General features: G+C 48.9%; 1 protein-coding gene across 1 annotated transcript in view; it reads left to right on the forward strand.

Moving 5' to 3' along the window:
* LOC149369888 (uncharacterized) overlaps positions 1-24,705 on the forward strand; it is a 41,398-nt gene extending 16,693 nt beyond the window's left edge. The window contains exons 5-8 of the mRNA XM_089579619.1: positions 1,917-2,275; positions 6,111-6,328; positions 17,262-17,456; positions 24,460-24,705. Coding sequence (XP_089435745.1) covers positions 1,917-2,275; positions 6,111-6,328; positions 17,262-17,456; positions 24,460-24,705 — 1,018 coding nt within the window. The remainder of the gene's footprint in view (positions 1-1,916; positions 2,276-6,110; positions 6,329-17,261; positions 17,457-24,459) is intronic.
* Positions 24,706-25,124: the final 419 nt, after the last annotated feature.

Genomic DNA, 25,124 nt, shown 5'->3' on the forward strand with positions numbered 1-25,124 from the left:
TAACGCCTTTTTTCCCCTTAAGCGCCGGTTGTTAAAGTAATCTGCACACTCTTATTCTTGAGCACCCCTTGAAGATAAATTTCGCTGTGCGTGATACTTGACTCTACAGCCCGCACAACCGACATATGTATAAGCATTCTAGTTAAATATGTTGAGGCACCATATTTTGAAGCTATAAAAAGGCTTCTTTGGGATTCGTGCATTAGCAGCGACCCTTATGGCGAAGTACTGGATACCACAGGCATTCAAAATATATATGTTTAATTGTGTTCCAAAGTGTCAATACTGTTATCGCGATCGACACTCATCGCTGACGCGATATTTGGAGAGGGGGAGAGCCTTGCGATGACAACAGTGAATGCACCCGAGATGTCACTGAAAGGTGACGGCGATCGACGGGCAGATCGGCAGGCCACGTCGCTGTAGCACCGGTCTTTCACACTAGACAGATAACGACCCCAGCATGGCCAACGGTCGGTGGATGGTTGTCCGATCTTTTTGTGGGAAAGCACTACTTAACGCGGTTCGAAACAAAAATCTTCTGTGAACCATCGGAGTAACTCGGGTAAGCTCGGGCAAGTTCGGAGGAACGTCGCGCCAGCTGTAGCCAATGGGAGGAGGGCGTAGAGCCAGCTGCGGAGAGAGGGCTGTGAAGATGAAGCGCGAGAAAAGCGGTTGCGAGCACATGCAGATGCCAACAAAAGAGGCGAAGCCTGAACATACTTTTTCGCACGTTTACTCGTTTAACTGCGTTAAAGCGCTACGACTTTTTTTTTCATATCGACTGCCGAGCGAAACCTTCACGGCGATGAGACGACAACCTGAATAGCTGCGCGTGTTCCAACCTTACAGTGTATTACACTCGAGTGGAAAGAGCAGTTACATTAAATATTATTTTGATGGTAACTGCTCTACTGCTGGTAACTGTGGTTGCTACTAGCAGTAAACACTAGCCTGATCATTTTTTTTTTTGACGTAGGACCCCTTCCACGACGACCTTGCCTAGCGAGTCCGAAGGGTTCGTGTGTGTGATGTATGCGATTATAGAGCGAATTCATTTTATTTTTTTTTGCGAACGTAAATAGTCATGGTGTGTAGCTTCGGAAACACTGACCTAAAATCAAGTAATGGTTATAGCGCAGAATGCACACACTATGAGCGGGAAGCACCGACCGGTGCTTGGTGGTGTCACCCGGCCCGCCTAGCAATGTGGAAAGCGTAAAACGATAACAAGGATAAAATGATTTAACACTTTTAGGCACTCATTGTATTCTATTCAAAAATGTGTGAATTTATGTGTGTATTGTCAAGAAGTTTTCTAATGTTTCCTTGTTTATGCTCAAATCTGCCGGTACGCGGCCTTATCACTTAGTGACGCGAGGTGAGAGTAGATTTATCTCGAATGATTGCAGCAAAGCGGAACTTTGCTTCAACGCTGATTCAGATTAACGTAGATGCTAAAGCATGGCTAAAGGACAGCGACGACCGCCTTCCATCGCGCCGCCGTCGGCGAAGTGGGACACCGAACACGGAATACCCGTTGGCAGGCGGTCTGCCCACTGAGATCGACCCAAGGGGGACACTTGGTTTGTCGGCACTTCGAACGACATTGGTGGAGCACGAATACACAACAGCAGACGACACAACATTCTGATCGCCACATTTTTGGAACACGCGCGAGCAGCCCGGTTTGTCGCTCTTTCATGATTGTAATGCCATAACAGAACCCGGCACTAAGAAACTGAAACCAAAATCTGCCGGTATAAATAACCCAGTATTAAATTATGTAACCCACATATATGTTTGTATATAGCCAGAAGCCGACTTTCGGAAGGAATAAGCAATGTTTTAAACAAAGAACGCGCAAACCATAAATGTGATGATTCTTCAAGTACGGCGTCATTTTTTTGACGCAGCTGGTTAGCCGATGACGAGCGCATGACGTCGCTGGCTATCCGTACCTGGAACGAGCTGCTGACCGGCGGACAGCACCTGTCCCGCGAGCCGCCGTCCTTAGTGTCCCATCGCTACCCATCTGTTCACGACTTGTGCCGACCCCTCGCGGACGACGCCAGAGACCGCCTAGCCTCGCTCAAAATCAACACTGAAATACGAGCCCCCGACCAGCGAGCAGCGGAGGTCCTGGCCGCCTGCCTGCCCACGGCACGCAGCTTACGGAAACTTGATTTGAATTTCCCGACGTCGCACTCCACTGCGCATGCAATCATCGAAGGCATCATCCAGAGCACAAGTATAGAGGAGCTCACGATAAATAGTGAGTGTACGTTAACATGCGTATATATCGTAGGAATTATATCTCGAATAGCGACTGCGACAAGACGAGCTCTATTTTAGCTTCCTCCAATGACTCGTATCCCCTTCCAATCGCATGAGGCTTATCCGTGCAAATCTCCTGACAATAATTCAGTTACTTCTTTCATATTTCTGAAATGCCCCTGGGCATTGGCTTTAGCAGTTTTGATATGCGCGGCACTGAGGTGGACAATTTCTTTGAGTAAATTGTTCCCGTCCTCGGATGTATGATTTAACTGGCCTGTTCTCCCGTTTCCCCCGCCATATTTCCAATCACTTTTTATACATGGTAAATATATGCAACATTTACCTGCAGTGAATATTACTTCTCCTGGCGCACTGAACACAAATTTCGATTGAGTACCGAAAACTTGCATTGTTTGGTACTCATCATCATCAGCCTGACTACGCCATTTGCACAGCAAAGGCCACTCACATGCCTCTCCAATTAACCTTGCCATTTTCCAGCTGCGGCCACCTTATCGCCGCAAAAGTTCTTAATCTCATCCGCCCACCTAACTTCCTGCCGCCCCCTGCTGCGCTTGGCTTCTCTTGGAATCCACTCTGTTACCCTTATGGAACAGCGGTTATCTTGCCTCCGCATTACATGCCCTGCCCAATCCCATTTCTTCCTCTTGATTTCGACTAGGATGTCATTAACCCGCGTTTGTTCTCTCACCCACTCCGCCCGCTTCCTAGCTCTTAACGTTACACCTATCATTTTTCTTTCCATAGCTCGCTGCGTTGTCCTTAACTTAAGCTGAACCCTCTTTGTTAGCCTCCACGTTTCTGCTCCATAGGTGAGTATCGGTAAGATACAGCTGCTGTATACTTTGCATTGAGGGATATTGGTAACAGCCATTCATGATCTGTGAAAACCTGTCATATGCACTCCACCCCAAACTTATTCTTCTAGTTATTTCCCTCTTACTATCCGGATCAGCGGCCACTACCTGCCCCAAGGAGACGTATTTCCCTACCACTTCCAGCACTTCGCTACCAATTGTGAACTGCTGTTCGCTTTCGAGACTGTTGAACAGTACTTTGATTTTCTGGCTGTTAATTTTTAGACCCATCGTTTTAGTCTGCCTGTCTAACTCATGCTTTGCAGTTCATCTCCTAAGTTACTCAGCAAGGAAATGTCATCTGCGAATCGGAGATTATTTAGGTATTTTCCATTAACTCTTATCCCCAACTGTTCCCAATTCAGTCCTCGGATTTGTTGGCACTAATTACTTGCAACACCACGTAAACTTTTTTTTGATATCGCTTAAAACGTTTCCTAGAGCCGTGTGTTTGACCACGACCACACTGTTATTGTGGCACTTGCGTGATTTGAGGTCCGTACAAAAAAACAAAAATGCGCACCTGTAAGGTACCGTTTGTAACAATACCTCTGAGGGGTTCTTTTGTGAGCAGAAGCGCATACCAAGCACCGCTGCGTGGCTCCTTCCTTCTGCCAGGCATTTCATTTGCCAGAGTTGACCCGCCGCGGTGGCTCAGTGGTTACGGCACTCGGCTGGTGGCCTGAAAGACGCGGGTGCGACCCCGGCCGAGGTGGCTGAATTTCGATGGAGGCGAATTTCTAGAGGCCCGTGTACTGTGCGATGTCAGTCCATGTTAAAGAACCCCAGGTGGTCGAAATTTCCGGAGACCTTCACTACGTCGTTCCTCATAGCCTCAGTCGCTTTGGGACGTTAAACCCCCATAAACCAATAAATAAACCAATCATTTGCCAGAGCTGTCAGCGACAATTCTTGTGATTTTTCATACTAGGGTCGAGTTTTCGCGTATTTCCTGGGTATTTTGTACTAATTCAAACGTAAACACAAGAACTAAAGGAATGAGCGGTTTCTGGTTTTATGGTTTATCAGGGTTTAACACCCCAAAGCGACTCAGGCTATGAGGGACACCGTAGTGAAGGTCTCCGGAAATTTCGACCACCAGGGGTTCTTTAACATCGCACAGTACACGGGCCTCTAGAATTTCACCTCCATCTAATTTCGACCACCACGGCCGGGATCGAACCCGCGCCTTTCGGGACAGCAGCCGAGCGTCATAACCACTGAGCCACCGCGGCGGCTATGAGCGGTTCCTGAGTTTACTCTCTGCAAAAAGTGCTGTAGTTCTTTTTATGCGAGGCATACTACTTTAGCTACCACTTCAGCCCTTCGCCGTGGTTATGCGCCTCCAAATCACGTGATACATGACGTCACACCACGTGACACGATGACGTCACGACAGTGGAGAAACGGAGGCCCACCTCGCGCCGTCGCTGTGGTTGTGCGCCTCCAAATCACGTGATACATGACGTCACACCACGTGACACAATGACGTCACGGCAGTGGAGAAACGGGGGCCCACCTCGCGCCGTCGCTGTGGTTGTGCGCCTCCAAATCACGTGATGCATGACGTCACACCACGTGACACGATGACGTCACGACAGTGGAGAAACGGGGGCCCACCTCGCGCCGTCGTTATGGTTGTGCGCCTCCAAATCACGTGACACGATGATGCCACACCACGTGACACGATGACGTCACGGCAGTGGAGAAACGGGGGCCCACCTCGCGCCGTCGCTGTGGTTGTGCACTTCCAAATCACGTGATACATGACGTCCCACCACGTGACACGATGACGTCACGACAGTGGAGAAACGGGGGCCCACCTCGCGCCGTCGCTGTAATTGTGCGCCTCCAAATCACGTGATACATGACGTCACACCACGTGACACGATGACGTCACGACAGTGGAGAAACGGGGGCCCACATCGCGCCGTCGCTGTGGTTGTGCGCCTCCAAATTACGCGACACGATGATGCTTCGCATTCTCGAGGCTTAACCAAGTTAAGCCTCAGCCATTTTTCTTTCTCCGCACTGCACACCTCGGCCCTTCACTCGGCCAGTGCGGTGCCATTGCGAGTTTTATGGTCCGCAACACACCATTCTTGTTTTGCGTGCCCTAAAGACGATTGAACTGCGAAGCCAACTGATACGTGCACCAAGGTGTCTTCGTCGTATAGAATAGTTGGGATGAGAGATCGTAACACGTTATAGCCGCCGCGATGGCTCAGTGGTTATGGTGCTCGGCTGCTGTCGCGAAAGACGCGGGTTCGGTCCCTTCGATCCCAGCCGCGGCTGTTGAATTTCTTTGGGGGAGAAATTCTGGAGGCCCGTGTACTGTGCGATGTCAGTGCACGTTAAAGAACCCCAGGTGGTCGAAATTTCCGGAGCCCTACACTAGGGCGTCTCTCATATAGCCTTAGTCGCTTTGGGACGTTAAACCCCATAAACCAACCAACCAACCTTAAAACGTTACAAGGCTGGAAGCTCTGCACTGCAGAGGCACACTCTGTTCAAATCTCTTGTTCATTGCATGGTACAAGAGACGCTGTCGGCAGAGGATAACGGGTCTTCACTTGGCGGACATGGACAAAACGGCGATTGTCGAGTGCCGCCGCTCGAAACGGACGGTTGAACGCTTGGCAGAAACTTTCTCTGCTATAACTTAGCGACTTTAACGTCCCGGGATAATGCACAGTTCTCTACGTAAGGAGGCCGGCAGTCTTCAGGTTCTGCGAGTTCGAAAATGTTGTGGCATGAGGAGTGTAATTCTCAATGGCGCGTTTAACACACGAAGGAAAGATTCTTGTGATGCAACGTTGTTGTGGAACAGTGTGACCGCCGCACTATTATAAATCCAGTATAACCGAAAAAGTGCTCCCTACAACTTTCAGCACTGCTTGGTCTCGTGGCAAGAGGACGTACTCAACCCTTTACTTCGACGTTCACTCACAGGTTTCTCCGTGGATGAGGACGACGTGAAGCTGCTTTGCGACTGGCTTTGCCGCCGCGTACACAGCCTCGAACTGAACTTGGAGAGCATTGAGAGTAAGTCTCAAGAAATGGCGCTGGAAACCTTGGTCTCGGCTTTGCAGACGTCATACTCCTTGATATCCTTCAAGTCATCGAGCTTATGCGTGTACAAAACACTGAGAATCCAAGTCTCGAGCCTGGTGAGTTTTCGACACAAGTTTCCTAAGGCCTACTACGGTAATTTGACGCTACTGAGTTGCGACAGGTGGGACTTGTGACGTTTGCTGGTATGTGTCGTACCGCAGCTACTGTGAACGAGGTGGAAAGGAGAACGCGTCCCTAAGGTGTGTAATTCTACTAGTTTTAACTAACTTCTCAATACGTGTAGCGCAAATACAACAAGGTAGAAAGAAGCGAGGGTTTTATTGGCAAACGGACGTTTCAGTACTAAAGATCTGCACTGAGAGTCGGCGATTACATCGCACTATGAAGCGCTGCGCACGAGTAATCATCAGTGCACGCCTTGACGCCTGGTTGCCAGAAAATGTTGTTTGCTTGCTTGATACATTTGTACGATTTTAGACTTGTCAAAGAGTGGCCCGCAGTCAACTTGTATCATTCTACAATTCAAGGTGGCTGCCTGTGCCACATTGTAGCGCACACACAGGCTCCCCCAACCTGCTTATATGCAGGGTGTTCGGTGTTCAGAATTAATTTTTACAGATTTGTAAACATTAGGCCATGAGGCGTGCATGAAAACCGCCTCTACACATAAGTTATGCGGCTGCGGGGACACAAAATGAGATACCTGTTAACTAAGCTAACTGTTAACTCATTAACTGTTAACTGTTAACTCATTAACTAATCTATATAAATGAACTTCTTTAGCCACTGTGGCTAGCTTGAAAATTTATATTGTAAACATGCAGGCGGGCACTTTTCTAGACTGCACCGTTTGATAGAATTCTTCTATACCATGTGTGTTCACAGATACTCGCCCCCAAAGTTTCCACTGATTTGACGTAATTACGCAAGCAAGGCGGTGGTAGTCGGTGCAGAACTCCTCCGTAGGGTGACGCAGGTGTTGCGCCGGGCGTTTCTTCCCTTTCGATAAACGAAAACGGTTATTACCTTCATCTGCCGTTGGCAGACGGCACGCCGCGTCACGCAGGGGCGAGTTTCTCGCTGATCCTCACCGCCTTGCATGCGCAATGACGCGGATCGAGCTGAAGATTTGGACGCGAATATCTCGCAGCACATGCCTGCTGGTGATATTCTACAAAATATAAATGTATTGGAATATGACTCCCTCTTAGCATCCACTATAAACATATTTATAAACATCATGAAGATTCTTAGTGAATTTTAGTTAACTGGGTGCTTGATAGTAGCAATTATCGCCTTACTTTGTGTCCCAATGGCCGCGTAACTTAGTTATGGAGGAGAACGTCGTGCACCGCTCAGAGCCTTATTTTAATCTCTGAAGCTTGATTTCGAAAGCAATGCATATTAGTGTCGCACTGAAATTAAGTATTAACACTTTTTTGTACAAGGATGGTTGTTTGGCGGTACGTGTCACTATCTCTTATGCACTCATGCAAGATTGAAGAAAATAGCGCCAGAGCATGCAAACCACGAAAAGACAAGGACGAGACACAAAGCTTGTGTCTTTGTGTCTCGTCCTTGTCTTTTCGTGGTTTGCATGCTCTGGCGCTATTTTCTTCAAATCAAGTATGCACCAAATCGCCCAAAAAGAAGTGTTAATGCACTCATGCAATGTCATTTGGCATTAACTGGTTGCATCATCTTGTGGGGATACGGGGTCGGTCTTCCACCCACTCCTACTACGCGGTTGCGGCGTATCACCTACTAACCGCGGACGGGTCCGCGCTCGAGAAAAACAAAGCAGAAATGATGCAGTGCGGACCAGCTAGCTACTGAACATCAACGAGGCACTCCTCGGAACTAGAAGGCTACGTAAGAAAGGTTTCGTCTTACCGGCTGGGGCAGGGGAGCGACTTCGGTGGCATCGTAGGCGAGCGTTTGTGCGCGCCGCATTCACGGGGAAAAGAGGAAAAGCCATCTCCGCACATTCGCAGGAGGACACGAAGAGAGCGTGCGTTTCCTCCGGTCGCTTCGCTGCCCGGAACCAGAAGTCCGGCGGCAGAGCACGACGGATCTTCCGTGCGCCTGCCACGGGAGACGACGAGAGTGTGCGGCCAAAATCACTCGTGAAGCTGACCAGATCTCGAAGAGACTCTCACCGGCTTTGCGGAATTCCGTGTAGCCGTACCAGTGGCACTTCCATGCCTGCTTCAGTTTCTATTAAGAGGGAGCTTGCTCCCATGAAGGAGCTTACCCCTTCGCCCAGCCAACGCTATTATGACGCATGATTATAACGGTTGGGTGCGTAGAGATGGAGGATAAAGAAGGTTTCGACATCCCATCCTCCTTAAACGTTGGCTCATGGTTGCTCAACGACTTTCCATTGATGCTCTTAACGAAGTTTACGCGAGCATAGCGGGTACGTGATGACCGCACGACAGTTCGTACAGGCGGGGTGGTCATGCCAGCCGAGCATCAAGATCACCGGGCACCCTTCGTGGTCCAGCGGCAATTCCCCGAAATCAGCGTGGTGGGAGAGCATTCGGGCTGACAAGCCTTTGCTGAAAGCCAGAGGATGGCCTCGCCACACTTTACCACCACGAGCAGTTACCCCAGGCCGCTTCTCAGATGACCCTACTCGCTTTCTGCCATACCAGCACCTGCTAAGCAATCAGCACCCACCGCATCCCACGGTGCCAAAGCGCTCCGGTGCTGTGCTTCGAACAAGCCTGCGCATTACGGCACCCGGTTCCCAGAGCCAAACAGTCTGAACGGAGAATATTTAAAACTGTATACAACAATAAAGACGGAATATTTACCGTGGTTAGGTCAAGTGCTAATCAGCTGCGCCAGAACTTGGTTTTCACTTCGGTTTTGCTTCAAGGTTCGAGTTTGAAGGTCGAACAGGCTTCAGTCATACATCGGCGAAATACGTGAGTGGGGGTCTTAGTGTTTGTGCAAAACTGCAGGGGACACTTTAGCGCCGCCCTAAGGCTATGGCGCGATAGCGCTACTGAGTCGATGCCCATACATGCGTAATTGTTCATTCTCTGCTTTAAATTTATAGATTGGTGGGCGTCCTCACGTCACTCCTGACGCAGTGGTGAAGCGGTTAAGCCATGCACCACTGCCGTGCGATGGCAGGTGCGCCACCGATGAGGCTTGTCACCAAGGTTGCTCCTCACCAGCAACTCGCGTTGCCAGACAGGCAGTGCGGATATCCGAGTGGGGGCCTTGGTACTAGCACACCAAAAACTGGCCAGCCTGCGGCTTCCGCACTCACTCGCTTCCGGCTAGCTGTTCTACGTGTTGACCTTATTGCTGAAACTTGCAAAGGGTTCTCGAAGGACTACTCAACCATAGCCTAGCATCAACGACAATTCGTTCATGCTGATATTCCCCAGCAGGGGCGTCTGCAGCGTGCAGATTATGGTGAGTTGCGAGTCGACATCACGGGTTCCCGAGCATCTGCAGAGATAGCATCCGCAGAGATAGAGATAGGTGATGGTGAGCTGTGCATCACCACGGACCCGAGCACCCGCGCTAAGTCATGCGTGGCTCAGCCTTGTCCAGGGAAAAGGATATCTTGGTGGTTTGGCCGATGGCGAGCGTTTGGACCTTTAAGGCCCCTCGGCGGAGGCGACACACCACTTTGGCCCCAGCTTCCTGTAGACGGCACCTCCTACGTGACCCGACCAGGGGAAATCGGCAGCCGCCTTTTCCTGTCCTCCCCTTAACCTTTCACTTTCCTATTTTCTTTCTCGCAACTCTCCTGCCTCCTCCTCACTTCTTGGTCTTTCCTGTTTTCCCTGGCGGCGAGGGTTAACCTTGTGGGGCCAACTACCCTAAGTGGCGTCATATTAGGTTATAGTTGGGGTGTGCAGCTAGCGTGGGCAGGACAATTGCTTGCAAGTTCCTCCCCCGTCCCCTAGTTGTGCTCCGTGGTGGGTGGCTGGCACCATGACCGAAGAACACTTTTTTCTATGGCTGCCTCATTAGTTTCGAATGATCGCCCACTCAGAAAAGGGCGATCATCGGGTGGCGGAGCTCCAAAACAGTCATGGCGTTCCTTATCCACGGGAGCTGCCGTGGAACGATGAAAACTACATTGACGCAACAGAACTCCTAAATTCTCTGTCGCATAAAGCATTGCGTCTGCAGGAAACCAGTTTGGGACCTGCATATAAAAATATTTTTAAAGATATAAATTCTTCCGATTTGACCGGGAGCAGACGAGTAGACTCTCTGGAGGCGTTGCTATTGTTGTCCAGAACGGTGTTGCAGCCCTCGAAATCAAGCTTCAAACGAAATACGAAGCAGTTGCAGTCACCGTTCTTAATTTTACAACAATTTCCATATGCTCTATATATCTTCCATCACACTCGCAGTAGCACAGCATTATCTAGAACTTCTTAAGGAGTTAAAAGAGCCATGTCTGGTAGCAGGCGATTTTAATGCCCACTCTGGATTTTGAGGAAGCGAAGAGACTAACACTAGAGGTCGGGTTTTAAAGATTTTATTCTGTGCAACAAGGTTTGCCTGCTCAGTACAGGCAAACCACATATTTCTCTCCACCATCAGAAAAAACGACGTGCATAGACGTCTTTTAGCTCTTCATCCGTTTTTACAGATTATAAGTGCGATGTTTTTGATAGCCGATACGTAAGCGATCGCCTCCCTGTGATGATCTTTTCATCGCCACCCCTAATCATCCCAATCAGACCACGCTATTAGAAGCTACACTTAGCAAACTGGCAGCTGTTTCATGAAAATGAGAGTGGAGAAATTATTTTTGTGCAATCTTAGCATTGACGAACTCCATGAAATTTTTACTACTTTTATCACTGCGCCTGCATGTCTAGCTATTCCACAGTCATCAAGAGTAGTGCGACGAAATAACAAGCTTTGGTACGCACAAGAATGCACATAAGCAAAAAAAAAGAAAAAAAATAAAGGCTGGGGAGTTTTCCGAAGATACCCAACGGACGAAAATCTCATATATTTTAAACAGGCAATAAAAACAGCACGGCGCATCTGTCGCAAAGCTGGGAAAACATCCTGAAGAAAGTACGTGTCTTCAATAGATAGTTCAGTTACATTGAAAAAAATGTGGGAACAAGTCCGCAAACTTAAGGGCAGTTTTTCTCCTTTCACAATTCCTTTCCTTAGAGCGCCGGTTACACAAACAAGTATAGAGGAACAGCAAGAAATCTTAGATGAATATCTTTCAAACATTTCCAGTTCTTCACACTACACAGAAGCATTTTTAATGCAGCGGAGAAATATACACTTCCAAGAACTGGTAGCACAAACGAACCGTACAATGGTTTATTTACAATTCAAGAAATAAACAGTTCTCTTCGCCGGCGGAAAAATGACTGCACCTAGCCCTTATAATATTGTTACGGGACGGGCATTACGAGATGCTGGCGTATCTTTCCCAACCGTCTATGGAATCACTTTTTAAATTTTTAACAAAATATGGGCACTCAAAAAATTACCGGAAACCTGGAAGAACGCTGTCGTTGTACCACTCCTGAAACCTGGAAAGCAGCCAACATTCCTCACTATTTACAGGCTTATAGCCCTTATCAGCTGCCTCGCCAAATCTTTGAAAATATCCTGAATATAAACTAACTTTTTTCCTTGAATCCCGCGAACTTCTTCACATCCATCAGTTTGGTTTTTAAAAAAAAAACATGCTCAACAACATACCATTTAGTTCGCGTGGAAAATACTGTCCGAGAAGCTTTTATAAACAAACAACACTGTCTCAGTCTTTTTGGACTTCGAGAAGGCATACCACGCAACCCGAACATTCGGGATTCTTCGCAACCTTGCAGACCTTGGCATCCATGGCAGGGTGTTAAACTGCCTAAATAATTTTCTGTCCAACCGTTCAATTTCCGTACGCACAGGTTCAACCCTCTCAAGTAACTTCGTTCAAGCTTTTCGTTACAAAAATGAATTCCATAGCCAAAGTTACCGCGAAGTCCATGTATTCAGACTATGTTGACGATCTGCAAATATTCTGCACATCCTCAAACCTGGTAACAGGCGAGAGGAAAATACAGATGAGAATGAATAAACTAGTGACATGGACAGGCGGGAACAGTTTCCAGTTTTCCACAAAGAAAAGTGGCCATTCTTTTCTCGCTCAAACAAGGCCCACAAGCCCGACCGATTCATTCACCTGAACGAAATAGTTAGTCGTAAAAAATGGACCACAAATTTCTAGACATAACTTTCGACAAAGAACTCACTTTCCTGCCTCATATACACACACTTCCAAAGAAAGCTTCCAGCGCCCCATAATATACTCAAAGTACTGTCACGAAAAAATTGTGGCGTCGACCGGACATGTCTTCTATAAAATTAACAGCTCTGTAGTACGCTCTAGCCTTGATTATGAATGTATAGTGTGAGTCAGCTAGACCATCGTACCTGAAACGACTGGACCCAGTACATAATTTAGGTTTGCGTCTTTCCACTGCTGCATACAGGACCTCGCCCATAAGTAGTCTTTATGTAGAAACCAACGAACCGTCACTTACAGACGGAACTATGCACACATGCTCGTACATTTTAAATATTCGCTCGCGGCCAGGAAATAAAAAAAAGTAAACATTCCATTTAAGGATTGCATGAAATTAATACAATGGAGAACGAGATTCCCCCCCCCCCCCCCCCCGCCTGCCTCTCAAGGCGGCAAGCATGGTGGCTGACGACTGCTCGCGATGCTCGCCATATCCGCAAGAAAGCTCGACTCGCTCCGCGGCATTCCGCTTAGCCGTCTAGGCGGCACTCCCATCGCTGTTTCCACTTCCTCCATGAAGGAGCTTACCCTATCAACCAGCCGGCGCGGTGCCTACGCGTGATGATTACCCGCTCGGCTGAAACTTCATACACGCGCGGTCAGCCAGCACACCGCCACTTGCAGGTTGTTCACCAAGACTGAACTCCGCCGCATTCCGCGGTTTCTCCGCGGCGTCCGTCTCTTTCCCACCGTTCACAGACAGCCCGGGGCCCGGGACCGACGAGTTAGAGGCTGGGACTAAATGCAAACTATCGCGCCGAGCCACCGGCTCGCCCTGCTGATGCTCGAGCTAGAATTCCGCGCAAAGGTCATTGGCCGGACCGCTGCTTTCTCGCGGTCGGACACCAAACATAGTGAAAAATTTGTGCGTGTGTGTGTGTGAAGGGGGGGGGGGGGAGCCAGGTGTTTGGGACGAAGTCCCTGCAGACGGCCTGAACCGCCGCTGGAGAAATTGCAACGAGCGCGAATTCTGTCTCAATAGGCCAAGTATCATACCAGGACCTAACATTTAGAGTGTGCTCCGCCGAGCGGCAACAACAATGGGGTGCGCCCCATCAGAGATCATACAGCGATCAAAAACCATACAGTAAAACCAAGTGTACAGAGGTATGCCAGAGAAAAAACTTGGGGTCTTCCTAATCAATTTCATAAAGAAAATGCGAAAGCATTTAGGTTGTCTTATATGGTGTCTACAAAGAGTGTTTAATGTTCATGTGGTTTTCCCACCAGAACTCCGGCTTGAATCGGTTCTATTGCGCTTATATGGTCTGGACGAGTCACCCTCTGCAGTGTTGGAGTAGCTTCCATTGGATTATCATATTGCATTAAAATCCGACCACTAATCCAGTTTAATTCCATCCCCTAATCTCTCTAAACCACCTTAATTCATTTTCTAGGGTAGGCCCAATTCTTAACTTTTAGAGGTCCTGTGGAATTTTCGGGCGTGGGCTAGTTTTCAAATATTAATGGTCGTGCGTGATTGCATTCATACTGGTGAACAGCGCAAAAAAGGCGGGACAACAACAAGACAAGCGCTGACTATCAACTGGGTTTATTGAAGGACGGAAGGGTATATATATATACAACCCAGTTGATAGTCAGCGCTTGTCTTGTTGTTGTTCCGCCTTTTTTGCGCTGTTCACCAGTATGAATGCATACCAACTCGCCCAGATCTCAGCCTTACTAAACGTGATTGCATTGTTTGGTTCAAATGTCTCCTTTATAAACGTTCATTCGGAAATAACTCAGCCAGAGGCTAGAAACGCCTCTGCCGTGCTGTTTCCTTTCTTCTGTCCCGCTGTTTTGAGCTGCCTGTTGAGAGGCAAATAGTGCGTCTCCGCTGAAGGAGAGTAAGTCCTCAAATATGTGCCCCCCCTCCCCCTGTCCTCTTCTTCATTCATGGACTTCGCCGAGGAGCAGTTTCGCCACTAACGAAAGCGTCATACGTTACACACTGCCTTTTGTCCCTTGATGATTCTTCATAAAAGTAGGGCGGTTCAAAAGTGAAACTTAGCGCCGCTTCCCAGCACCGCAATCGAATCGTGGAGGCAGCAGCACCGATGCCCCAATTTAAAAATTGGCGGTGGCTTAGCTCAGCTATGCCAGGATATACGTAGCAAAAGCGGAGGCGAGCGCAACGACGAGGCAAGCGGTGTGACGTCATGCCAAACGGCGGCGGCGGCTCCGCGCGGAGGCGCGTGGTGTGACGTCATGCCAGATGGCGCGGCGAGCGCGCGGCGTCCGCCAGCCGCGGCGGTTGCTAGGCAACGGCTCACGGTCGGTCTCTGTGCCTCCTCGGAGCACCGCCACAGCGAAATCGCAAGCTCGTGGCCAATGTGGCTTTAGCTACAAATGCTTCCCCGGCTCCATTCCACCTACCCGCAACTTGAAGTAGCCAGGAGAGGTTTCACTTTCAGAGAAACCAGCGGAAGCGCTTTTCATTCTATTCCTTCCACGTGTACGCTTTGTCCAAATGATACAGCCTAAAGAGTTTGTTCCCATGCCGTTGAATGGGGCCTTCTACCGTTACTGTAGCTGCGATCTTTGTGTGTCTGTATGGTGGCGAGCTCTTTCTATCGCAACTTGGAACTTACGGTGCGAAACTAGTCAGAAATAAATTCGGAGAGATGTTGCGGTAAGTGGGGCATAAAACGACAAAAATTTGAGAAGGATCGCCTTATTTTCATTTTCCATAATTATACATCAAAACTGCAGGAGCAGTTGCTGTCATCCGATCCGAGCGTTCAGTCAATATGAACATAGTTTTATATAAATTTCAAAACTCCTCATTTTAAGGCGAAAGCCTTTAATGTCTCATCGTTGTAAGCAGAAGTTGTCGACAGAGAATGTCACGCTTTTCAGTTGGTCGAAACGGTCGTGACGTCACAGTGCGTCAATTTCAAACGGGGCCAATTGTACTTTGGCTAGTAACCATGCAACCAATTGAAGGGACCATATAGTGATGCTCCAAGTAAGTGGGACTGAGCTTAGTTAATTGCTTAATTACCCAATTAGCCTAATTAGCTTCTCTAGTCAGGCCATATAAATAAATAAAACCTAGTAAGAAATTGGTCGACCTCGGGAATCGAACCCCGGTCTTCGGAGTGCGAGACGAGCATGCTATCCACTTCGCCATGCCAGCTCGATGGTTTGGAATGAACAACGGCACGTCTAGTGAATACGGTGTCTTCGCTCACTGCCATCCTCCTTCCTTCCCTTCCGGCGAGGTTTAGGTGTCCACCGAGATATGAGAGAGAAATACATTTCCTTTCCTCAAAAACCAATTTACCGACGAGCGAGGCGTACAACCGAATGGGCGATGGCGTTCTATGGACTCCCTGGCAGCGTTGCAAGACGCTCTCGCGTTCCACTCTTAGAGGCGAAGCTTAACATCTTAACCACACATCAGTGACCACACTTTAGGTCAAAAAAGTGCACCCCCCCCCCTGAATTTTGACGGGTGTCCACCGAGATATGTGAAACAGTTACTGCGTAATTTTCTTTCCTCAAATACAATTTTCATTTTCTTCATTACGGGCCATCTTCGTCTTTCTTCTTTCACTCGCACATCTCCGTTCCTCTACGGTGCGGTTCAGGTGTCCACCGAGATGACAGAGATTTACTGCGCCATTTCCTTTCCTCAAAAACCGTTGCGTTGAAACGGCAAGGCATCGCGCCGAACGGGTGGTGGCGTTCCGTGGACTCCCTGGCAGCGCTACAACACGCTGTCGCGTTCCACTCCTAAAGGTGAAGCTTAAGCTTAAGCTTAATTAGCAGTTAATTAGTATTCAGGCATTAATCAGTAATTAACCATTAATTAGTGATTTGTCATCACTTAGTAATTAGTACTCAATTACATGTGACGCCACCAGTGCCACAGAAGCACTGAAAGTGGTGCGGAAAACGCTTTCGCCTCTACGCACTTTAGACAGTCAAAGTGCCCCCTGAATTTTTACTCAAGTTCGAGCGGCAGAAAGACTCAGTGCAGAGGATGAAACGATGCGCTCCTCCTCAACAGACAGATTACTAAATCTCATAATGAAATCACACGAAGTTGTCTCCATAGGTCCCGGTCTTTGTACGCCTCTTCTCGTGACAAATAGTCTATTCAGACGCAATGAGGCAGTTTTTCGTTTCATGATTCGCTTCCAAGTTGGTAGTTGCACAGCCGGGCTGGATGTGTCAGTTTGCTTCGGGTTCCTTTGAATTTGCTACCTTTCCGCTCATTTTCTTTTAGTGTCACAACTGTTGCTATTTCGCATCGTGTTTGTGCTACACGGTGTCGAAAAAAGTGGCCAGCAGAAATCCGCTTCGTTTCAACTGATTTCTCCTTCACCAAGGCTCCCTTTCGAATTTTTTCCTCTACTTCGGAAAAACCATTCACTCCGCTGCGGTGGCCTCAAACCATTACGGGGTTCGATCTCCAGTGTCGCCAGGTACCCGCTGCTTTCCACACAGTACAAGCGTCTTGGCGTCGTTCTCAGTGCTTGGCTTGTACCTTGAGCAGGCAAGAACATTCTTCCTTGGCGCTGTTCGGTCAAAAAGGTGCCCTAGACATATTGAGGTGAAGCTCCATCGACTATGCTTTTGAGTTTGAGTGTTCGTTCGCTCCAAGTAAACAAACGTCATGTTTTGGCTCGTCACATTTTAGCAACTCTAAACTATTTTTTGTACAAAATTTTGCGCATTTTCGCAATTGTGCCACGCTGCAGGCGCGTCGCAACTACAGCCTTCTGCGCTGCGCCATCGGCTTCGTCCTCGGAGGCCAGTCCAAGCGAGAGGCGCTGGCCTTCGAGCTGATCTCGTCGCAGCCGCATCTTGCGGGAGCTGTACAGCGTATTGGATCTTTGAGCCAAGCAGAAACGGAGCTCAGGATCAGGGAAAGCACCCGACGCCTTCGTAACGACGTAAGTGGTGTGCCGCCAGGAACAAGCCTGGATACAGCACCGGAATCAGCCTTCCCTCCTTTTTTTATGGTTGATATGTTATCCCAAAAATGGCATATGTTTCTCTTTACCTTTATGACTTCCTTGATTCGTTCCGCAACGGGGACCGGTGACATTGCTCCGTTTTTTTCCTCGTAGCCTTAAAATCAATCGTTTTTGAGGAAAGCAAATGACACAGTAACTGTTTCACCACTCAATGAACGCTTTAGCCTCACCGTGAGGGAAGGGAGGAAGGTACGAGTAACAGAAAAAAGAGAAAGCGGTTCTGCAGTGGAGGGGTGTGGAATAATTTCGACCACCTGGGGACCTTAAAAGGACCACTGCATAGATTTTAGAAATCAATAAGCTTAAAGGGGTCGAATGTGTAAAGCTTGGAAGTAAAGCATGCGAAGTCCTTTTGGGCTACCATTTGAAATGGGGACCTAATCGCTGATTAAAATAGCGAGGGTCTTCAATCTCCTCCGCAGCGCACAGCGCCAAGTGGGGGTCGCGTGATGACGACATCGAAGGTATCGGTACATTTCCAAAGTATAAACGTTTTGTTTGAAGGAAAAAAACCTGCGCCACCGAAGGCCAAGCCTGCCGAGCGTTGTTTGTCAGCATCCAACGAGGCATGGCAGGGTGCGGTTGACGGCTGCGCGAATTTCAAATCTTCCCTTCCGTAACGTCACACCGAGCTTCCCCGCGCTCCTATGGTGTTTTGGGGAGAAGCTTAAAATTAAATCGTCGATTACGTCTCTTGTTTCAATGCTACCGCAAAAACATGAAGCATCCTTTACCTACAGCCTCTATAGATATGAATCCTAGAATATCGCGGAATTCTCAAAGTGGTGCAGTTGTTCTTTAACATTAACTGACATCCCACAGCTCACAATCCCTTTTGAGTTTCGTCTCCATTGTAACGCGGCCGCCGCGGCTGGGTTCGAACCTGGGTACTCCGGCTCAGCAGGGTCTGCGGCCTAAAGAAAACAAACGTAAGGGGCCCGAAAAAAATTTAACGCTAAGTTTTGATCCCACCCCCAAAGGTCATCAAACATTGCGTTCCTAGCACATTGAAACTGTAGGAACTCATCAAAACCCACTGGGACGTAACAGATCTTTTAAACCCGCTTTCCCCGATAGCTTTTTTTACACGAGACGAACTTAAGATCTCAAAACAATGTTCTAAAAAGTATAAAATAGTTCGCTGCATCCAGGAGCAAGTGTGTAGGCTATTTGAAGGTGCTGCTGCTATTTTCATTCAGAGTGGTATTGCAGCTCGCGAAATCAAACTACAGACTAAAAATAAAGCTGTTGCAGTCTCCGTCCTTCCCTTTAATTAAATGCCGGTATATTCGATATATTTTGAGCGACACCTATCATTAACACTCCACGATTTAAGAGCAGTTTCCAGACAGCTACCAGAGTCATACCTGGTAGTCGGCGATTTTAATGCCTACTCTTCTTTTCGGGGACGAGAACAAACACAGTAGGTCGCATTTTAGATTCTATTCTGAGCAACTGTCTGCCTACTGAATAAGGAATGCACTCGTACGGCTCCCCAAACACTGGAAAAACTAATTTCTTACATTCATCTTTTAGTTCACCCTCGGTTTTTATGGATTTTAAATGGGATAGAAATAAAAATTAAATATCCTGAAAACACCGCCCGATATTGCCCGGAGCCCTCACCCATTGCCACCTTGGTATACCTTCCCTTCTCAATGCGACTTGTGGGAATCCTGGCTTTCCGCCGTCGCCTTTGCGCGGCTCTGCCGGCCTCCCGCGTTGTTTCTCCTCTTTCCCTTGCTCCCGCCTCAGGCGGTGGAGAGGCGACTGGGTGACTAATCACTGTCATTTAGCCACAGCTCCGCCCCGGCTCCCCAAGGGCCTTTGCCATTGGCGCCTTTTGGCGGGAATCCGGGACCCGCTCTGGGCGGCCGCGCACCGCGCGACCGTCCGAGCGGGGCCCAGAGAGAGATCCCTCCGAGACAGCGTAAGGTGCGTACGCTACTGTTTTGTCCGTGCCGGCCTTGCCCTTCGGACCAGTGCTTACTCGAGCTCGCCCGCACGTGTCCTCTGACCTGCAGCGGCTCGAGCCTGTCCAGCGGGGTCCAGCGACCTCTGACAGGCGTACCTTGCGTTGAATGCCCACTCTCTCTCGCAACCGGCCCAACAGTCGACACGAGAGAGAGATCACAGCACTGCCGCGGGGACATTCTCCTGCAGCGGCGTGCTAGCGGCGCGCATTGCTCGAGTCGCTTCGTGCGCGCAGCGGAGCCTTGCTCCTCGCGCGCCCCCGGGACGGGGTGACGATTGAGTGTGTGTGTACTGCTGAAGGACGACGTGAATAAACGTCTCCTTGGTGAACTTGGAGGCCTATTTCTTTGCGGCGAATCGCTCTCCTCCCAGCGGAGGTTGAGTGCACCGCATCGGTGTCCCAGTGTGTGTGTGTGGTGACGGCTGATCGGGGCCCTTGGCTCGCGCGAAGCTCGAACCCGCGGTGGGTTGTGGCCTGTGTCCACGTAGAAACCCACAGACTTTACGATGACATGCATTCACAAAAAGCAAACCCCCACAGGAATATATATTGCAAGATTTTTTGGAGTCAAGAAAAAATGCGGTTTTAATCGGCATCCAACGTTGGGATTGCGACTGTGCAAGGATAATCAGGAAAATAAGCTAGCTCAGTGCGCATCAGCTTTTACTGCAGAATGTTACCCCATTGCTGTAGCTTCAGAAAAAAATAAGAAAAACATTGGAAACAGTAGTATCTACACTGACTTCCTGAGTGCAATGACAGCATTATGTACCAGGAACGCTGTTCAGAACTTTCTTTTCTCACTCTCTACTTTAACCCTTTCCTTACGGCGCGATTCGGGTGTCCACCGAGATATGTGAGACAGTAACTGCTTCATTTCCTCTCCTAAAAAACTAAAAACGAAACTATGCAATAATTGCTGAAACTCAAGGAGAAATAGTGGTACTGCTGGATCCCTAGCCACTTGGGCATCGGCGGGAACGAAGCGGCCGAGGCGTGTGCTGCACGCGCATGTAACGCAGAAATGGAAAAGGTAAATATACCGTAACATGATTGCATGAAGTTTATACAGAGTAAAATGAGAGGTAGGTGCAAGGCTTTATAGGATAATGAAATAAACAAAAAAGTACACCTAGTTAAGCCTATCATCAAGCAATGAGTGATGTAAACATCAAGAACGCTTTGTCGAAATAATTTTATGCCGCCTTCGTATTGGACATGGCATCTCGATCATAATTCCATAATATCTAAACAAAAACGAGGATGCGAAGCTTGTTGAGATGAGCTCACAACCACCCACATAGGGTTCTCAGGCAAGAAACTTGAGAAAGTAAGAGAAAAGAATTATACACGCTTTTAAAGTGAACACATCCCACTCCAACCTAGCCTACTGCTACGAGAAAATGCCCTTGTTGAGTTTTCATTTTTTTCATTTTTTAAAGAAGTAAACTTCCTAAATAAACTCTTAAAACAAGATTTATTAGTAACACAAGAACAAACCACTAAACTTTGTTTGGTGCATGATGGCCTCAGTTGCTTTTGCGCCATAAAACCCAACAGAACAGAGCATTTTCGCGGCGCAGAGGCCCACACTAATCGCAAAAAAAAAGACATTGGCGCGCTTCGGCGAGGCAGGCATCTTGGGATGTGTGCCGGCATTTTGCTGCGTCTAGGGGCGCAACGTTCTCGTGTTCAACACTCCATGAACATATGTCTGCGGCATCCTGCCTCGAATTCTTTCATTAAATCGGAAAGTTCGTAAAATGGAGAAAGGAATTTCTTGGCCCTTCCAAGCGTAAAGCAACGAAGCGGCGCCTAAAAGCTGCCGCGGAGTCGTATGTGCCGTTAACCAGCGCATGCACGCACGAAAAGTCCATGAGAGCATCCCTAATCGCCTGCGCGTGAAAGCGCCATCCGGAGTAACGAATTCGAAGCGAAGGTGAGAAGCGCCGCCGACTGACGAGTCCGTTGTTCCGTGCGGCTACACGGCCAGCAGCCCCGTCAAAATAAAGCTAGGCCCGTCACTATGGCGCCTAGATGTTACTGCTGGCACGCTACCAACATGCTGCGAGACATTGGCTACATTTGTATTTCAGTCCCGGACTGTCCGGGACTACTTGCGGACTCGAGTCCGGTATTTGTTTTTCTCGGGCAGCCGAAAGCTCCGCCCACCTGCCTGCGTCGCCATGGCAACGCGTTCGTTTTTCGCCTATGGCAGTCCGCGGGCAACTTGGGGCTGCGGGGAGGCAGCAGACGACAGCTGCACGCAGCGCTGCCAGCCATATTGAGTTGGACTCCGTGCATTTTGCGTACTTTGCGTGTTCCTGGAGACGATATCGTGCGTTAAACCTGCACATGAGGTCCGTAGCTGCTCTCTGAGCCATCGCACGACTTTGTTCTTGCATCTTCGTTCTATTTTCTTGAAATCCACCGCACACGGACGCGCATTCGGAGCTGCGAGCGCCTATTGTTCGCTCGTGTCGTCAAGAGGTCCTTGTTCCCTTCTTTTGCGACATGCTGTCTGCGCGCTTACCTGAAAGCATCGCAGGTGAACCACTCGTATACTGGAGCAGCTGTAGCGCTTGCTGTCAACATTTTTTGCGAAAGCTTTCGTCTATCTGCCTATCCACAACGAGTTGGGCTATTTAGTGCAAACTTCGGCGCGAGCAGTAGCGGCGAGAGCATACCTCTGAAGCTGAGTTCTGCAATGCACTTCGCTAAGCTGACAGTACGGTCTTCAAATCGACTCAGTATCGTGATCGAGCGCAGGGCGTTGCTTCGGCGTAGTGGTGGCCGTGGCTTGCGTCGTCTGCTAGCAGATGACAGCGACCAGGTACGGTAACCGAGGGGGAGTTCGGCTTTGGCGGCGAGTCCGCAAGCAGCCTATGGCAAGTAGGTCATGTGACCATGACGCTTTTCCTGTCCGAGCGAAGGCCGAGACCTGTCAGCAAGTAGTCCGGGACTGGAAAAACAAATGCGGCCATTGTGGGCACAATGAGTCAGAAATAACTTTCTGAAGCGAAAAGCTTCACTAGGCTAGTCAACACCGGGTCTGGCGTGCGCCGTGATAAATTTTAGCCACAGCTGCGCATGCGCAAAACCGCCCGACGTCAAGCGGAGCGCAGGGGGCCGCTGCTGCCGCAGCCGTCGTCGCCTCTGCCCGCTGACTCTGTCGTCTGAGCGTCGCCGCTTCTCCTCCTCGCTACCGTTTTACCCTTCGCCGCTGCCGCGCAGTCGCCGCCGCCGTCCCAAGAAGAGAAGGTTCTTTCGGAAGGCGTTGCGAGATCGCGTGAGCGGCGGCGGCATCCATAGAAGAGGCGGCCATCCTCGCCACCGTTTGACCTTTCGCCGCAGCCGTGCGCAGTGCACATTTGAAAGGAGGGGTATATAAGGCGCGCTTGCCCATACAACAGGCGCAAGCACTCGCCATGGAAGGCGAGGCAACAGTCGGACGGCGCAGAAACACCGATCCAGAAGTGGTAGCTTGGGAGTTGGCTGAAAAGCAGCGGGAGCTTTTCGCCTATCCAGGCTTAACCTTAGCTAAGCCACCGCCAATTTTTTTTCTCAGTTCATCCGGGAAAAACGTCTTAAGAACGGGTTTGGAGGTTAAGATTGTTTCCTTCTTTTGGGTTGATGAGAACAACGAACCTTATGGGCACTTGAATCAAAATTTGTTCGTTACAATTGATTGTGTGGTTTCGTCAGATCGAGTTTGAATTGTATTTGGTCCGTCGTCGGTCTACACGGTAGTATGTAAGCCCGTTGGCATGTGATATGTCTTCGCAGAAGTTATTGGAGTCGTGAACTGGTTTGGTTGGTTTATGCAGGTTTAACGTCCCGAAGCAACTCACGCTATGAGGGACGTCGTAGTCGAGGGCTCCGGAAATTTCGACCACCTGAGGTTCTTTAACATGCACTGACACCGCACAGAAGACGGGCCTCTAGAATTTCGCCTCCACCGAAATTCTACCGCCGTGGCCGGGGTCGAACCCGCGTCTTTCGGGTCAGCAGCCGAGCGCCGTAACTACTGAGCCACCGCGGCGGCTGACTGAGGATCCCGCCCACGAGAACCGGTCTCGTGGTCACCCTTCCTGAGACTGGTTTTAATGCACTATAGCAGTAAGACTCCCACTCACCGATTTCCCCGTTGTGTGCCCTGCTATATTGGACCTGAAATGAAATAAGCTAAAATAAAACATTTAATGGCTGTGAGTGGTTTTTGAACCCAAAGCGGGAGTAACACATAAGCATCGCGATCGTATTAGCTCATTACGTCCCCGCCACTTCTTTCTTTCTTTAAAGTGGTATTTATTACAGTGATGCGATGTTCAAAGTACATGAACGATGTAAAGAACACTAGGAAAACGGCGTCGAATCAACATGATGCTAAATACGACAAGCACTAGGAAACAGGCAGTACACAGCACATCACTAATACATCATAATACGACACACCTAAGCAACCAAGGAACCGAAAAAAAATACAATGCAGAGCACATCACTAAGAATTAATGCCACTCCGGTTCGAACTACGCCATCACCACAGCCACAGCCGAACTTCCTGCGTGCTCAACTCCCACTCTCTCGCGTGCTGTGCTTTGGATGTCGTTGTCTTCATCAACTTTCATCCGTGCGTAATGGATCGGAACACCAAAAAAGACCTTTAAGGGTACAATAAATGATGATCATGATAAGTGAAAAACGAACTGCTAGTGCACCCATTTTGCATTTGGCCTAACCACGTTAAATCATTCATTTTTTACCTCCACTACACCTTACAACGTTCCCTACGCTGTAACGAAGTAACGTTCGTAAAGACGAAACCATGGGGCCCCTTTGACTTCCCATAATGCAGTTTAAAAGTCTTTATGGTCGGCCAGGGTTTCAAAAAAGTTTATATTAAGCCTGAGCGAATGCCAACGTTTTTTTTTCATATTGGCGCAGTTCTGGAAACTTGCGGGAATCGTCAAGGACGAGCTCGTATGCAACGACTCGGGCGACAACGATTGGTCTCTGCAGTTTGACGGACTCGGAGAGTACGTGATTGCGCGAATCCGCTCCTTCCTCAAGATCAGCGACATCCTGGAAGAGGAAGACGTGGATACGCCCACCCAGCGGGATGAGGAAAAAAGGATGCCACCGTGCGAGAGCGTTCCTCCAATGGTCAGCAAGCGCCAAAGGACGAACTAAGACATAGGCCTTGCCTAGACGTCTTGCTGGACATGAACCCAAATAAGCCGCGTTTAAACTGGCGGCTAGCACTGACGCTGCGACGACCAAAACGCGAGCCACGTGTTTCATGTACCGACATTTGTCCATTAAAACAATAGGACAATAAATAGCACAAATGGATAAATAAAGCTGACGGAGCAACGGCTTATGACCAACCACGGCCAAGATTTTTACATTCATACTGACAGTTGTAAGGTCTAGAGGGTATCGGGAATACTTCTCGGTTGATATTCCCTAACCTCAGATCACCTTCCACGTCTGTACTCATTGCCAGAGTCAGAGGCCAACATAGCAAAGAAATTACTTTCTCCGAATAAAATTCTTTCATTAGTCCTTTATGGGCGCTACAAGATATGCCCTTTCTTGTTTCGATGTGC

The sequence above is a fragment of the Amblyomma mixtum genome, chromosome 1 (assembly GCF_055824585.1).
Source record: "Amblyomma mixtum isolate Tamu chromosome 1, ASM5582458v1, whole genome shotgun sequence".
NCBI classification, from domain to species: Eukaryota; Metazoa; Arthropoda; class Arachnida; order Ixodida; family Ixodidae; genus Amblyomma; species Amblyomma mixtum.